We start from the raw sequence: 16,875 nt of genomic DNA, 5'->3' as shown, positions 1-16,875 counted from the left end.
TTCTGCTTTAAGTGATAGGACACAGTCCTCACACTCACTGGATCACAAAGTATTATTAGGTAGGCTGCCACATAAACAGGTTTCAAGAGGTTATAAGAGGATATATATGGGGGCTTCCCTGGTGGCACAGTGGTTAAGAATCTGCCTGCTAATGCAGGTGACACGGGTTCGAGCCCTGGTCTGGGAAGATCCCACATGCCGCGGAGCAACTAAGCCCGTGCACCACAACTACCGAGCCTGCGCTCTGGAGCCCGCAAGCCACAGCTATTGAAGCCTGCATGCCACAACTACTGAAGCCTGTGCGTCGAGCCCGTGCTCCGCAACAAGAGAAGCCAGCACAATGAGAAGCCTGAACAATGCAACAAAGAGTAGCCCCTGCTCGCCGCAACCAGAGAAAGTCCACGTGCAGCAACAAAGACCCAATGCAGCCAAAAATAAATAAATAATTAAAAAAGACAATATATATGCAGAAATGTACTTGTGAATAGTTATTGTGGGAGCCCAAAGGAGGAGCACTGGACACAAACATTCATTCTAAAATTGGAGTGGTGTAAGCATTAGTTCCAGGCTGAGGTGAGAAAAAGCCCATTGAACCATTATGATTTGAATAAAGGAGATGATGAGATAGCAGATGGGTAGAAGTGTGGTGTTGAGTAACTTTCTTTATGGACTGGGAAGAGTCTGTTTCTACTCTGGCCCCCAAATCCACTACTGAGCCAAGTACACTTTTATCATTATTAAAGTGGAAGTATTTGTGGAAGTGATTACAAAGCAAGGTATATGTCATTTATCATTTAGTGTGAAAGAAAAATCTATGAGCAGATTTAAAAAATTGTAATGGACGATTTTGAAAATAAACAAAAGTAGAGAGAACTGTATTATAAACCCCTATGTACTTACAACCCAACTTTTGAGGTAGTTGGTGTGAGGACCAAATGAGATCATGTGTGTAAAGCCTTTAGCATAGAGCCTTAATCTCAGTAGGCTTTCAGTAATGGCTTGTGCACCAGTCAGGGTTCAATCAAAAAAGCAGAACCACTCACTAGAGGTTTATTGTAGGGATCTGACCTTATGCTATTGTGAGGGCTGGTTTCACAGTCTGTATGAGGCTGTCGTCTTTGTGCCGGGTGATAGAGCCCAAAGTCAGAAGGATGAGCTGGAACCTGCATCAGTCTCTCACTGACTCCAAGCCTCTGACTCCAGTGATGGGAGTGACCAGCAGAAGATGGTGTCCTTTGTCATGGAGGTAGATACACAGCTGGCCCAGGAATCGGAGTTGCTAAGTAGGATCAGGTGGAAGCTGGAGGAGCTTTGGGCCTGGCTGCTGCTCCATGCCAACAAGGTAACTACGTGAGCTGCAAGAGAGCCTGGTACCCTGCAGTAGCCTTTCAAACATAAAAAATGTGGCTGTGACTTTACGTTTGCCTTTGAAATCTCATGCAAGATGTTTCTTGTGGTTTGCTAACCCAGAATTATGCAGGGAAGGGGATTCTGGGATATGTAGTTTCATTATCCATTACTGTGTAATAAACTGCCCCTGAACCCATAGCTTAAAATAGTAACAATCATTTATTTAGCCCAATTTGGGTAGGCCCCAGTGAGGATGGCTCATGTGTGCTCCATATGGTGTCAGCTAGGGTGGCTCCAAAGACTTGTCACAGGCTGGCTGGGGACTGGAATCATCTGAAGGCTTCCTCACTCCCATGTCTGGCAGATGATGCTGTCATCTGGAACAGCTGGCACTAAATCTTGGTGGTCTCTCTGGCATGGCAGCTTCATGGTAGCCAGACTTCTTTATTAGAGGTTCAGGGTTCCAAAGATATGAGATGACAGAGACAGACAGACAGTGACAGAGAGGCAGACAAAGTTTTTATTCTGGTTCTTTCATTTATTAGGGATGTCACTTTAAACAAGTCATTTATTCTCTCTGAACCTCAGTTCTTTTTTTTTTTTTTTTTTTTTGCGGTACGCGGGCCTCTCACTGTTGTGGCCTCTCCCGTTGCGGGGCACAGGCTCCGGACGCACAGGCTCAGCGGCTCACGGGCCCAGCCGCTCCGCACATGTGGGGTCTTCCCGGACCGGGGCACGAACCCGTGTCCCCTGCATCGGCAGGCGGACTCTCAACCACTGCGCCACCAGGGAAGCCCCTGAACCTCAGTTCTTAAATATTAAAAATCAGAACTTATATTGGAGGTGCCCAGAAGAAGACCCTGAGGCAGTAATTTGAGTGAAAGTAGTTTATTTGAGAATTAATCCCACGAAATATCAGAAGGGAGCTAGGAAGGATACGGGGAAGGGAAGGAAGCCAGTAAAAGGTACTTAAGCAAGTAACCCCTGTAGGCCAGCGGTCACCAACCTTTTTGGCACCAGGGACCGGTTTCGTGGAAGACAGTTTTTCCACGGGGTGCAGGCGGTAATGCGAGCGGCGCGGAGCGGCAGATGAAGCTTTGCTCGCTCGCCTGCCGCTCACCTCCTGCTGTGCGGCCCTGTTCGTAATGGGTCTCGGACCGCTACCGGCGTTGGGGACCCCTGCTGTAGGCAACTGAAGATTAAAAATCTCTGGGGGTCCCTGGGGAAACGCTGTAGAATCTGTGTCTCAGAGCCATCTCACCCAAAGTTTAAGGGCGCTGGGATATTTATACATCAACTCCCATCAGCCATTGGTTGAGGACTCTGGGGGAGGGGGCGGGGCATTAATTCCCCAGCACCTATGCCCTGTTGAGTTCCGTACTGGTGGGAAAAACCCTCAAAGAGATCTAGGTGCTGTTGGAGGATAACTAAGCAGGTTTGCACTGAAAATAGTAAGAACTGAAGGGATATGAACAGGGCACAGACAGGGGTTGCTACAGAAGATATTAGTTGTTTTTTAAGGTTGTTGAGTAATTAAGATGAGATGATATACAAAACATACACTCCTGGTGTGATGGTTCCTCTCCTTGCTTTGGCATCCTCCACAGCAGGATTCAAGGGAGGCCCTCAGAGGTTCTGGAACTTTCAATACTTTCAACTTCCTAAAAGAAGTCTCAAGAAATGGCAATAATGTGCATGGATTACTCACCTCCCTCAATGAACTTCAGGGCTGATTCTGTTAAACTCAACATACACCTCTAATAACCAGTCACCCTATAGGAGTTCAGACCTTCCAGTGGTTCCTCATAACTGAGTCTTACCCACATAACGCTAGCCACCTTCTTTAATCTTACTCAAGCTCTGACCCCTTCCAGAACCCCCTCTTCCCCCATGTGTTCTGGAACTCATAATCTGGTGACATTGTCCGAGAATCGCTACAAACCAACCGTATTATGGTATTGGACTCCCAAGTTTGTAATCATTTTATAGATAACTGCGTTATCTTTGAAGGTTTTTGAGCAGAGGAGTGACATAATCCAATCTTTGGGAAGCTTTTGGTGTGCAAATTAGAAGAGGATGGGAAAGAGGGAAGAGCTGTGTGTGTTTGTGTGTGTGTGTGTATAAGTTATTACAACTATCCATTTTGAGGCATGCAAAATGGGAGGACCTGACTTGGCAAAAAGCACAGTGGCTGTAAAGGGAAGCCACTGATGTGAAAAGGGCAAAGCCTGGTGTCTCATAAGTAATGGCCTGGTGTCGGAAGACTTTGGTTCCTGTGCATGCTGCCACTGCTAGCCTTGCAATGTCCCTCGAGTGTTTCCCCAAGTGTAGGGCGGGAATGGCACTACCTCTCAGGATTACAGCGGGCGCGAGGGGATAGGGCCGGCTGCGCGCTCAGCACGGTGTCAACAGGGTAAAGCGCGCCAATCCTGTTTTCTCTTCTACTAAGAAAAAGGCGGGGGAGCTAATAGCATACACATCCCAGAGGTTGCCGTAAGTAGTGTGGCTAAATACCGGGCATGTAGGAGGAACTCAACGCCGGTCCATCGCCTCCCCTTGCCCCCACGCGGGGAAAGACCCCGCGGAAACTGATGGGGAAGGCGTGCTCCAGCGCCTCCGCTCCCAGGCCGCTCCCCCGTCCCGCGCTCCTCCAGCCAAGCGCTGTTGCCGGGGCCCGGGCACCGCCCCGCTCCAGCGCAGGCCAATGGTAGCGTGGCCCAGGCACCGCCTAGCCCCAGTGCAGGCCTATAGCGGTGCGTCCCGGGCACCGCCCTGATCCTGCACCAGCCAATAGCGGAGTGGCCCGGTGCGGGGTCCGCCCCCAGCCGGGCCGGGAGGCGGAGAGGCGGTCACCGGCTCCGCCCCACTCCCCTCTGACCCGGTGTATCGTCTCTCTCCCTTCCTGTTCCAAACCACGTGGACGCGCCTGGGGCTGCGGGGCTGCGGGAGGGAGCCCGGGCCGCCACTGCCGCTGTCGCCGTCGCCGCCGTCGCCGCGATACCCGCGCCCGTCCAAAGTCGCCTCGCCCCGGCCGCCCGCGCCGTTGCAGAGGGCGTGCACATGGCGACCCAGGCGCACTCCCTCAGCTACGCGGGCTGCAACTTCTTGCGCCAGCGTCTGGTCCTGTCTACTCTGAGCGGGCGCCCTGTCAAAATTCGAAAGATTCGGGCCAGAGACGACAACCCCGGCCTCCGAGGTAACTCCGGGGCGGGCAGCGCGCGGCGTGGGCGTGGGGCGCGAAGGGAGACCTCGCTGACGCCCTGGGGGCCGTCGCACAAGGAGTCTCCGAGGCGCGTTGGGGAGGGCTTATTGCGTGTCGCCCCCACACCCGAACGAACGCGCAGGAGGCTGTGTGGGAGGCGGGGCCGCGCACCAGGGGCTGAGCTCTTCTGCGCTCGGCGCTCAGCGTCTCCCGGGAGCTGGTAGTAAACAGCTACACGTTTTCCAGCATTACGTGTTGCAACATATCCCAGACATCGCCCCCTCGTTTGTCTTGAGTTCCTCTTGCTCTCGCTGTAAACCTCGCAATGGAGAAAAACAGTTTGTTGGACCGAAATGTGGTGAATGGGCAGATGTAAAGATGGAAAGAGATTTGGAGAGAAAAGTACCACTGGTTGGTTTTGTCCCCTGTCCCAAAACAGGTCTCAGAAGCAGCTGCCCCCTTGGACACCACCGGCTGTCCCTGTCGTCATGATTTCTCGGCTGCCCTCACACATCTCCTTGGGTGTGGATTAAAGAATTTTTTTAAATTCTGTGTTTTTTTTCAGCAGTGGCTGTGATTGATTTGTGCAAGACAGGAGCTTTGAGATAAAATTTTAACAATCATGGGCCTAATTGCCTTGACTTTAGTAAAGGATTGGTGACAAGCGCTAAACTATAGGCTTCCAAGCTCTATTTTTGCCCTGCGAAGGTGGACAGATGAAAAATAAGGCCCCATTTAAACCCATATGAAGTTTAATTGTCTCCGAGTTTCAACTGGCCCCCTGGAATGACATATATTTAAAAGCTTCTGTCTAGTTATCCCAAATTGGGAAAATCAGTTCAAGAAAAAAAAGGAAAAACCTATCTGCAAATTGAAGGAGGAGAGGGTTTGTGGTTGGTCCTCAAAGCTTTCTGGGCCCTGTTGATGTGTTTAATTTTGCACTGGCTCCTGTACAAGGTGGCCAGCCTATTTCATCATCAGTCTGAATGCATCTTCTGGATGGTTACATTTCTGCTTCTCTTGAATGGTGATTGGTTGCACATAAGCGGAAAATGCCATGTCATTGATGGAGATAGAAGATTAGGAAGGAAAGAATCAGATGAACCTCTGTACCATGGAGAGGAACCAGGTGACAGTAACAAAGGCTTGTGTTGGTACATGATTATTACTGCCCTCACTACTGCTCGAAAACACTGAAGGAGTTGAGGGACCCCTAGCATGGTTTATGCCAGGTGCTCTTCCTCTCAACATTCCTTGCCTTTATTTTGAGTCTGGCCCTTGGGCAAAGCAGTTGCTTGACTGCTCTACTCTGTGGCCTTCCCAGCCAACTCTCCCCTTCACCCCTAAATTAGCCTAGAGAACTCACCACTCGCTGGATGTGGTAAGAAGACAGGCTTCTACTTCTATGGAACACTGGGCATAGCTTTTTTCCTAAAAGAGAAGTAGAAGTACTTTAGCCTGGAGACCTGCAATTTCTAATGGAAATATAGTGCCCATAAAATACAATTTAGTGATGTTTCCCTTTCTCCCCCGTGCACTGTTCGTGAGCATCTCTTCACTGCCACACACGTGAACGGGGCTTGGCCACTTGGCATTTTCCTGAAAAGATAACAGACTCTGGTACCTGGGGAAGGTAGTACTGGTTGGCACATGTGCTGGTATTTTATGAGGAATACTATGTATAGCCTTATTTGCCTTACCTTATTAATACACTAGGGGGAAAAAAGAGACCCCTAATTTAGACTTCCTTGGCTGGATTCAAGGCCTCAGGAGCACTGCTTAATTTCTAAAGAGGGAACTGAGATATACGTATATACATGCGTTCATAGACATATATATGTGTCTTTGTATACATACCCAAGTGTAAGTATAAGTGTATATACATGCACACATATACATAAATACATGTAGCCCCTGACACATGATATGTGATCATAGTCAAACGAGTCTGTGGTAGCTTGATTGGACATGTAGCCAACGGACTGTCTTATCTGTCATATCCCTTTCTGACTCTTCCTGTCTCAGATTCTGAGAGTTGGAAAAAACTCAGCATTTGCAATAAAATCTTCAGCTCAAGTGCAAGAATTATATCTCCTGAAGGTGCTTAATATCCCCTTAAATATCCCCCTTAAATATCCCCTCTGGTGTGAGCTTTGGAGGGTGGGGATGGTGCCTCTGGAACAGTCATTCAGTCATTCAGAAAAGGTTTATTGAGCCCCAGTATGTGCAAGGCTTTGTGGAGTTGTAAGTGTGAGAAGCTAGTTGCCCCACTCTCGAGGAGCTTTCTAAGGAAGAGCTGAGATAGTAGCCTGAGTACTTTGAAGTAGGAAGTTGTAAAGGGGCTCAGCAGAGTTAGAGCAGAGGCTTCCCCTGAGGTTATGAAGGAAGGCTCTCTGGATTTTCTGATTTGAACGGATAGGATTGAGATGGTGGCTGCAGGAATCATGGGTGGTGAAAGAAACAGCTTTTAAGCCAAAAAGTTCTTCATTTTCTTTACTATGTGGAGGTAAAGTCTTCATTTGTCATGGTCGTAGTAGCTTGGGAGTTAAGAGCTTGAGCTCAGTTAGATCTCAGTTTGAGATGGGGTTCTGCTTTTGCTATTAGCTATTGGACCTCCTGAGCCTCAGTTTTTTCATCTGTAAAGTGGGGCCAATACTACTGACTTCAGAGGGTTATTGTGAGGATTAAATAATATTTGAAAGTGCACTCAACAGTGACTGGTGTGTAGGAAGAATAGATGTGAGCTGGTTTTATTATTATGTAACTTCTGTCCACTGGTATAGTTCTATTCTCTGGCATTTGAAATCTTTTCCTGCTTCTATATGGAAACTTTTCAATTATTTAAAGAGAATTATGTCTTTTCTGTTTTCTTTTCAGTCTAAAGGTTTCCTTTTAGGTGATGGCTTCCAAATATTTGTGTGTTATATGTAAAGTGTAGCGGTTCTTAACCAGGGGAAGTTTTGTTCCCCAGGGGATATTTGGCAGTGTTTGGAGACATTTTTGGTTGTCACAACTGGGAGGCTGCTCCTGGCACCTAGTGGGTGGAGCCCAGGGGTGCCGCTAAACATCCTACAGTGCACTGGACAGCTCCCCACACAAAGCAGTATTCTGTCCAAAATATCAGCGCTCATGTTGAAAAACCCTGGTCTACTAGACTTAATTATTAACCTTTTTCTTTTCCTCGTATCCCTAGTGGTTGGGAATAGCAGCATGAGGTACTAAGAAAACTGCATAAAGATTCAGAAAGGGATGAGACACAGGTCAAACTCTGTGACTTCTGGCAGATTTGTTAATTTCTTAAATAAAACTGCCTCCTTTGAAAGAGGAATTGTAAAGAATGAGAAGAATTTGAATCCCAAAGAAAGATGATCCTGGAATGGTTTTTATTAATTATGCAGCCACATGTGTAATTTTTACTTCACTCTTGAGGAACATGAAGGATTATATTGTCTCATTATACTCTTTCCATCAGTGAGGAGGAAATAAATATTTTTTTGTTGCTGTTTTACTGAAGGTAGAAAGGCAAGACATAGTTAAGTAAGATAGCTGGTGAAGTTGAATATCCAGTCAGTGACAGAGCCGGAAACAGACAGCAGCCAGCTCCAGCCTGGAAGGCCTGTTCTCCCATCTGACTGCTTAGTGGACTTGAGTGTTCCTCAGATTATAAAGCAGCTGTCCAAAGTGCTTCTGTTTCTGGGTTTCACGAGGGCTGTATCTTGCAGGGTTCAGTTGAGTTAACATTTTCTGGATAAGGTGAGGTCCATATGGAAAGAATTCCACAAGAATGATAATTTTTTAAAGTGGGAATACAGAAATGATGGACTTGGGCAAGAGCCCTGGTTTAGCAGTTAGGACGCAGGACTGCTGCTACCCAAGTCCCTGAGTAGGTCACATGACTAAGCCTCGCTGTGAAACTGGAGAGAGGAGTTATTTGGTCTTAAACAGATGAGATTCTGAAAAAGGAGGGGTAAGTGGAATTTTAATGAAGAGAATCCTTTAAAATGTGCCGAGGAAACATACTACATAGAGATCCTTAAAGGTAAAATATCTTTTGGCAAACTGATATATTGTTTTGGGGATAAATCTGGCTGTTCATAAATTGGATCTTCTAAAAGGAGGATTGTAAGGGAAACCTATTTTTATCCTCTACTTTCAATACTTCTGACACCAGATGTGTGGGTTTTTCTCACCACACCAAGTAATTCTCCAGTTCTCAGTGGATGTTCACTGGTGTCCCAGAAATTTAACTCAATTCTGACACTGTCCTGGTGGTGATAGCCTCAAATCCCACAGGTTAAGGGCTCAATCCCACAAGACTCCCCTCCACCCCCTCAGGTGCCAGTCACAAGTCCCAGTCGTAAGTCCAGGTCACTCATACCTCTGGTTTCCCAGACCCCCTCCTGGGGTCTGATAATTTGCTAAAATTATGTCTCATGAAGCTCAGGGAAACATTTACTTACATTTACCAGTTTACAATAAAGGATATTATAAAAGATACAGATGAACAGCCAGATGAAGAGGTACATAGGGCCAGGTCCAGAAGGGTCCTGAAATAAGAGCTTCTGTTCTTGTGGAACGGGGTTGTGTTACTCTCCCAGAATGTGGATTTTTTTTTTTTTTTTTAACCAACCTGGAAGTTCTCTCCTTGTTCAAGAGTTTTTATAGGGCTTAATCTCTAGGCACACCTCGACACCCCCCCACCCCCACAGAAGTCAGTGAGTAGGACTGAAAGTTCTAACCCTCTAATCATTTGGTTTTTCTGGTGATCAGCCCCATCCTGAGGCTGTCTAGGGGCTCCATCCTAAGTCAACTCATAGCATAAACTCGGGTGTGCTCAAAAGGGCCTCTGTATATGAATAACTTAAAAGAGACTCCTGTGGCTCTGGAACTTCAGGGGTTTTAGGAGCTCTGTGCCAGGAACAAAGACCAAATACATTTCTTGTTATACCACAAGGATGCACCTATACTTTATTTCAGTATTGTTTGGGACTCAAAGTTGTTGATAACTAGAATTGGGGGAGGCCTGACAGCTATACTAATGATAAGTGTGGATTTTATATTCCTACCAGCAATGTAGGAATGATTCAGTTTCTCTGCATTCTTGCCAGCATTTGGTGTTGTGACTATTTTTAATTTTAGCCATTCTGATTAGTGTGTAGTGCCGTCTTCTAGTTTAATTTGCATATTCCTGATGGCTAATGATATTGAACAAGTTTTTATGTCTTTTGCCATTTTCTAGTAAGATTTTTTTCTTTTTCTGTTAGGTTTTGAGAGTTCTTTACATATTCTAGTCCTTTGTCAAATATGTGGTTTCCTAGTATTTTATCCCACTCTATGGCTTGTCTTTTTATTCTCTCAACATGGTGTTTTGCAGAGGGAAAGTTTTAATGAAATAGAATTTATCAAAGTTTTCTTTTATTGCTTGTGCTTTTGGTGTTAAGAACTGTTTGCCTAGCCCTAGATCCTGAAGATTTTCTTTTTTTTCCTAAAAGTTTTATAGTTTTACATTTTATATTTAAGTTAATTTTTTTGTATGAGGTTTAAAACTTAGGTCGATGTTCATTTTTTTTGCCTATGGATATCCAGCTGCTCTAGCACCCTTTGTGGAAATGGCTATCTTTCTTCCATTTAATCACTTTTGCACCTTTGTAAAAAACCAGTTGGGCAGACTGTGTGGGTCTCTTTCTGGATTCTCTGTTCTGTTCCACTGATCTATATGTCTATCCCTTTGTCAGTACCACAACTGTCTTGATTACTATATGTATATAATAAATTTTGAATTTGGGTAGGCTGATCCCTCCAACTTTATTCTTATTTTTCATGATTGTTTTAGCTATTCTAGTTCCTTTGCCTTTTCATATAAAGTTTAGAATAATCTTGTCTTCATCTATACAAAAAAATCTTGTTAGGATTTGACAGGAGCTGTGTTAAACCTATATGATAACTTAGGGAGAGTTATCATCTTTACTGTATTTGAGTCTTCCAATTCATAAACATAGTATATCTCTCCATTTATTTAGATCTTTGTTTTCGTTCATCAGCATTGTGTAGTTTTTAGCATATAAGTCCTGTACATGTTTTGTTAATTTACACCTAAATGTCTCACTTTTTTGAACAATTGTAAATGGTATCTTATTTTAAATTTTGGTCTACATGTGCTTATTGGTAGTATATAGAAATACAATTCATTTTTTTTGGATGTTTATCTTGTGTCCTGCAACCTTGCTGAATTTACTTACAAGTTCTTTTTTTTTTTGCTGCACTGGGTCTTTGTTGCTGCGTGCAGGCTTTCTGTAGTTGTGGCGAGCAGGGGATACTCTTTGTTGCAGTGTGCGGGATTCTCATTGTGGTGGCTTCTCTTGTTGTGGAGCGTGGGCTCTAGGAGCGCAGCCTTCAGTAGTTGCAGCACATGGGCTCAGTAGTTATGGCACACGGGCTTAGTTGCTTCATGGCATGTGGGATCTTCCCGGACCAGGGATCAAACCTGTGTCGCCTGCATTGGCAAGCAGATTCTCAACCACTGCGCCACCAGGGAAGCCCCTACTTAAAAGTTCTAAGTGTGTGTTTTTGCTGTTGTTGTTGTTGTTAGATTCTTTGGTATTTTTTATGTAAACAGTCATGTCATCTGCAAATAGGAACAGTTTTATTTCTTCTTTTCTGAACTTTATACCTTTTATTTCCCCCTTATTGCAGTGGGTAGGACTTCTAGGACTATGTTAAATAAAAGTAATGAGGGCAAGCTTCCTTACCTTGTTCCCTATCTTAAGGAGAAAGTGTCCACTGTTTTGCCACAAAGTATAATGTTAGCTGTATATTTTTTTACATGTTTTTTATCAAGTTGAGGAAATTCCCTTCTATTCCTATTTTTCTAAGATTATTTTTGTGTGTGTGTGAATGAGTGTTGTATTTTGTCAGATGCTTTTTCTGCACCAATTGATGTGATCATGTGATTGTTCTTCTTTAGTCTGTTAATATGGTATATTGCATGGATTGATTTTCAAATATTGAAGCGGCCTTGCATTCCTGGAATAAACCCCACTTGTTCATGGTGTGTAATTCTTTTTCTATATTGATGGATTTTATTTGCTAACATTTTGTTAAAGATTTTTGGGTATATATTCATAAGTTATACTGATTTGTAGTTTTCTTTTTTGTACTGTCTTTGTCTGGTTTTGGTATTTTAAACTAGAATAATACTAGCTTAAAATGAATTGGAAACAGTTTCCTTTTGGTCTTCTAAAAGAGATTGTGTAGAATTGATTTTAGTGCTTTAAACATTTGGTAGAATTCTCCAATGAAACTATAAAGGCCTAGAGATATCTTTTTGGGGAGTTTTAAAAAATATGCTTTCAATTTCCCGAATGGTGATAGGGCTATTTAAATTATCCATTTCATTTGATGAGTTGTGGTAGTTTGTGTTTTTTGGAGAAGTGGTTCATTTCATCTAAATTGTTTTATATATGTAGAGTTCATAGTATTCCCTTATTATCCTTTTGATGTCTGCAGGATCTGTAGTGATATTCCCTGTTGCCTGATGTTGATGATTTGTGTCATTTTTTTTTCAGTCTTGCTAGGGGTTTGTCATGTTATTTATCTTTTTAAAGAGCCATCTGTTTCACTGATTTTTCTCTATTTTTCTGTTTTCAATTTCATCTGTTTCTGCTATTTTTATTATTTCCTTCACTTCCTTTGGATTTATTTTGTGCTTTTTCTAAGTTGAGGTGATACAGATTATTGGAAACCTTTTCTCTTTTCTAATGTAGGCATTTAGTGCAATAAACTTCCCTCTCAAGACTGGTTTAGCTGTGTCCCACAAATTTTGATATGTCATGTTTTAATTTTCATTCAGTTCAATGTGTTTTTTTCTTGCCTTTAAGACTTCCTCTTTGAGGGCTTCCCTGGTGGCGCAGTGGTTGAGAGTCCGCCTGCCGATGCAGGGGACATGGGTTCGTGCCCCAGTTCGGGAACATCCCACATGTCGTGTAGCGGCTGGGCCCGTGAGCCGTGGCCGCTGAGCCTGCGCATCTGGAGCCTGTGCTCCGCAACGGGAGAGGCCACAACAGTGAGAGACCCACGTACCGCAAAAAAAAAAAAAAAAAAAAAAAAGACTTCCTCTTTGATCCATGGATTATTTATAAGTGTGTTGTTTAACTTCCACGTGTGGGTATATTTTCCAGTTATCATTTTGTTATTGATTTCAGTTTGATTTCATTATGTTTGGAGAACATGCTCTGTATTCATTTCAATTACTTTAAATTTGTTGATGTTTTTTAATGGCCCAAGATTTGGTCTATCTTCGTGTATGTTCCATGGGCTCTTGGAAAGAATGTATATTCTGCTGTTGTGAGTTGGGTGTTCTATAAATGTTGATTGGATCCTGTTGGTTGATGGCATTGTTGAGTTCTCCTTTCAGTTTGAACAGTTTTAGTTTTATATATTTTACACCTTCGTTGTTTGGTGCATTTAGGCTTGCTTTGTCTTCTTGGTGGATTGGCTCTTTTATTATTATGTAATGTCCTGCTGCATCTTTAGTAATTTCCTGAGGTGGAGGAAATACTCTAGTGCTTTAGGGTTAGAGAAAGGTTAGGTTAGAGAAAGGAAAGGACTAGAACTGAAGAAATTGGATGCAAATAGGAAACTTGAAGGTGGTAAAAACAGCATAAATCAGAGAAATAAGTTGCCCTTTGTTGATTTCACTTCTTTTACAGGTTTTTACATAAGCAAAATAAAATATCTAGGAAAATTTGAAGGTATGGGGCAAAAAAGTAACCTTCAGTGATGGTTATTATATGTAAAGCAGCAGTAAAAAATTTTTTTGTGCAATAGTCTAGCATATTTCTATTTCTGTGGGATAGAGTTCTAGATGTAGAATTGGCAGGTCAAAAATTATGCTTTAAAAAAAAATGGGAATGTGGGGTCAAATCAAAGTGTGTGAAATCCTTTTGCTTAATTGGTAAGATAGCCTTTCCCTCAATTGTTATTTCTTCCTTGTAGTGATGCTATGTTTTTTTGAGATATGTTTAACCACATTTCTAGTATCATGGTAAATTTGAGAGATGATTGGGTTTCTTTGCTTTTCTCATATTTTAAAAGATGTTATTACTTTGAACTTGATTTTTTAAAATAAACTTATCAAATTATACTACACATTAAGAAAAGTGCACAAGCTTAATGAATTGATGAATTATAACTAAGTGGATATACCCAGGTAGCCATTATGCATGTCAAGAAATAAAACATGACCAGCAACCCACAAAACCGCTCTCATGCTTGTTTCCAGTCACACCATTTCCTCCCATCCCCAGTGTAAACATTAAATTGACTTTTTACACCATAGATTAGGTTTCTAAAATATTAACCATGGTTTATATAGGTGGAGTCATAGAGTATGTATTTTGTGTGTGTCTGGCTTTAATTCTGTATTGTGTTTGTGAGATGCATCTTTGTTGTAGCAGCAATAGTTTGTGGATTTTCATTGCTGTGTCATGATACTACATTTGATTAATACGTCACAATTTATGTACTTTAGCTATGTTTAAATAACTTCATCAGTGCTCTTTTCTGTTTATTACTTGATAAATTTTTGTATTCCCTTTGTTTTGGGTTTATCTTTTTGTGCCTTTTTTAAAATTTGTTTTATCGGTTTTGATTTGTTATCTTTTTACATAACCATCCATTTTAATTCTAAATGCGTCAGTAAATAATAGAGAATAGTCTACCATAAAGGCTCTCAATCTTTTGTATTAATTATATTTTTTATTTTATTAATTCACATTTTCTTTCCTTGTACAAATGAATGAGGATATTGATTTGTGTTGTATTTCTTTCAGTGAATGAGCTTGATTTTTTTCTGCTATATTTTCCATTTTGTTTATCTCTTCTTTTGTCATTTTTTAGCTTGAAATTTTGTTCCATTTTTAAAATCTCAGTTCATTGTTCTCTTGCTTTTCTTTTTCTTAATTACTAAAGTGTTTAGAGTGCTAAGTTTTTCTTTTGTAGACTCCCATATATTTTGATAAAATTGATATGTCTCTTTAATATATTTTTCTTGACCTATTCATAATTTAGGAAAGATGTTATGTAAATTTTTCTTTTGTTTGTTTTTTTTTTTTTTTGCGGTACGCGGGCCTCTCACTGCTGTGGCCTCTCCCATTGCGGAGCACAGGCTCTGGACGCGCAGGCTCAGCGGCCATGGCTTACGGGCCCAGCCGCTCCGCGGCATGTGGGATCTTCCCGGACCGGGGCACAAACCCGTGTCCTCTGCATTGGCAGGCGGACTCTCAACCACTGCGCCACCGGGGAAGCCCTGTAAATATTTCTTTAAGTTAAAATATAATTTATTATCTATCACATTATGCATAATTACATAAAATATGTAAATTTTTATATCTACCTTATTTTCAAGTGAGCAGACATCTTTTCATTTATTCTGAGACTTGGGTATATGTAATTTCTACCTTTTTGGATTTAATGATGAAAATAATGACTCCTAATTTCATGTGTTAACAGTTTGCTGTCTTACCTTTTAGTTATCTCTAACGAAGTTGAAGTCACACTGTATATATTGCTTAAAATTTTTTCCTTAATATAGTGTGAATATTTCCCTATGTAATTAAGCAGTTTTTAAAAAAAATAATGGCTATATTGTATTATAAATATCTTTCATAGGCTATTTAATGAGAGCATTGTTTATTGGCTCTTTAAATTGTTACAATACCTTTATTTGTATTTTTCAATTTAATTTTTATGTATTTTTTAAAAACGCATACACATGACATGAAATTCAAAGGGAACAAAATGGTTTACAAAGTCTGTCTCTGTTTGTCTGTCTGTCTCTTTCCCAATCTTCTTTCCCTGTGAAGCAAACAGTGTCGTTGGTTTGTTGTGTTTCTTTTCAGGGCTGTTTTTCCCATAAATAAGCAAGTACACACTTTTTCCTTTCTCAAAGACCATCTGCATCTTACTTTTTTTCCACCCAGTATATTATGGAGATGTTTCATATCAGTATATTAAAAAACCTTATTAATTTTATAGCAGCAGTGTGTTCTGGTATGTAGATGTGTCATAATTTATTTAAGCAGACTAATATTTCTAGAATTTGAGTAGCGTTATAATACTTCTAAGTGAAACTGCTTATTGAGATTTGCTCCTTGTTTTTAAAGTATAGATCTTTTCTTTTTTTTTTTTTTTTTTTCTTTTTGCGGTATGCGGGCCTCTCACTGTTGTGGCCTCTCCCGTTGCGGAGCACAGGCTCCGGATGCGCAGGCCCAGCGGCCATGGCTCACGGGCCCAGCCGCTCCGCGGCATATGGGATCCTCCCAGACCGGGGCACGAACCCGTATCCCCTGCATCGGCAGGCGGACTCTCAACCACTGCGCCACCAGGGAGGCCCTAAAGTATAGATCTTTAGATTGTATTCCTTCTCTTGCTCCCCTTCTTGGAGACATGGTTTTGCCTTTCTTAGTTAGGAATGGGTCGGGTTGATGACCGCCACTAAGTCTTCTAGAAGTTACCAGCCCCTTTAAAGAAATGATGAGTTCACTTCTTTGGGGGCTAGGGAAGTGGGGAGGGCAGTAGGTATGGGAGTTAGTATTTAAGAAATCCCAAAACTGATGGTCCTGATAGTACAGATTTGTTTAAAATATGAAATACAATAACATAAAAAATTCATAAGACATAAAACTAGTCTTATAGGATTATAAAATGAACATCTGTATGATCCCATCCAGGTCAAGAAATAGAACATTGTGCACACCTGTGTGCCTCTTTCATTCACCACCCCCTTCCATGCCCCTAATGGTAGCCAGTCTCCTGACCCTTGTGGTCTTCATGTTTATTCTCTTTCCAGCTGTGTAACCTAATTATGTATTCCTAAACCATCCAGTAAAATTGTGCTTGTGCTTATTTTGGGGATTTTTCCCCCTAATGTTAGATATCTGACATTCTGTACTCTTAGGAGCAGTCTTGAAGAAGTGAAGGGGCAAGGAATCCTTATACATCTTGTCTTAGTGAAGTTTGAGACTTCAGTCTGACTATTATTAGGTGAACTTGAGATCTTTTTCATACCAGGTGATGCAGCTATATCTTCACTGTTACCAGGATTCTGGAACTAGCTCTGGGTTGGTTCTTTGAAGTACTGCTTCTGAAGCACCTGTTTACTGTGACCAGGGGATGGTCCTGCCTGGAGGTCTCTTTAGGTGCCCATTCTCTTCCTACTCATGTTCCTCTGCTGGGCATTTTTGGTTTTTTTTTTTTTTTTTTTTTTTTTTTTTTCGGTATGCGGGCCTCTCACTGTTGTGGCGTCTCCCGTTGTGGAGCACAGC

At 42.2% G+C, this 16,875-nt stretch overlaps 1 protein-coding gene and 1 long non-coding RNA gene across 3 annotated transcripts in view; one reads left to right on the top strand and one right to left on the bottom strand.

The window, feature by feature from the left end:
- Positions 1–1,564: 1,564 nt before the first annotated feature.
- Positions 1,565–3,996, bottom strand: LOC309801486. 2 transcript variants are annotated; one of them, XR_014293599.1, is made up of 3 exons: positions 3,883–3,996; positions 2,912–3,007; positions 1,565–1,792 (listed from the first exon to the last, which is right to left on the bottom strand). It is a non-coding gene; the product is annotated as an uncharacterized lncRNA (long non-coding RNA). The 2 variants fall into 2 exon arrangements; XR_014293600.1 differs by having other exon boundaries at positions 1,565–1,789.
- A 256-nt stretch (positions 3,997–4,252) lies between these two features.
- Positions 4,253–16,875, top strand: part of RCL1 (RNA terminal phosphate cyclase like 1) — a 54,560-nt gene continuing 41,937 nt past the window's right edge. The window contains exon 1 of the mRNA XM_082618169.1: positions 4,253–4,546. Coding sequence (XP_082474295.1) covers positions 4,411–4,546 — 136 coding nt within the window. The 5' untranslated portion in view covers positions 4,253–4,410. The remainder of the gene's footprint in view (positions 4,547–16,875) is intronic.

The sequence above is a fragment of the Mesoplodon mirus genome (assembly GCF_964341445.2).
Source record: "Mesoplodon mirus genome assembly, chromosome: 1".
Classification (NCBI taxonomy): domain Eukaryota; kingdom Metazoa; phylum Chordata; class Mammalia; order Artiodactyla; family Ziphiidae; genus Mesoplodon; species Mesoplodon mirus.
This window is presented reverse-complemented; position numbering and strand designations above follow the sequence as displayed.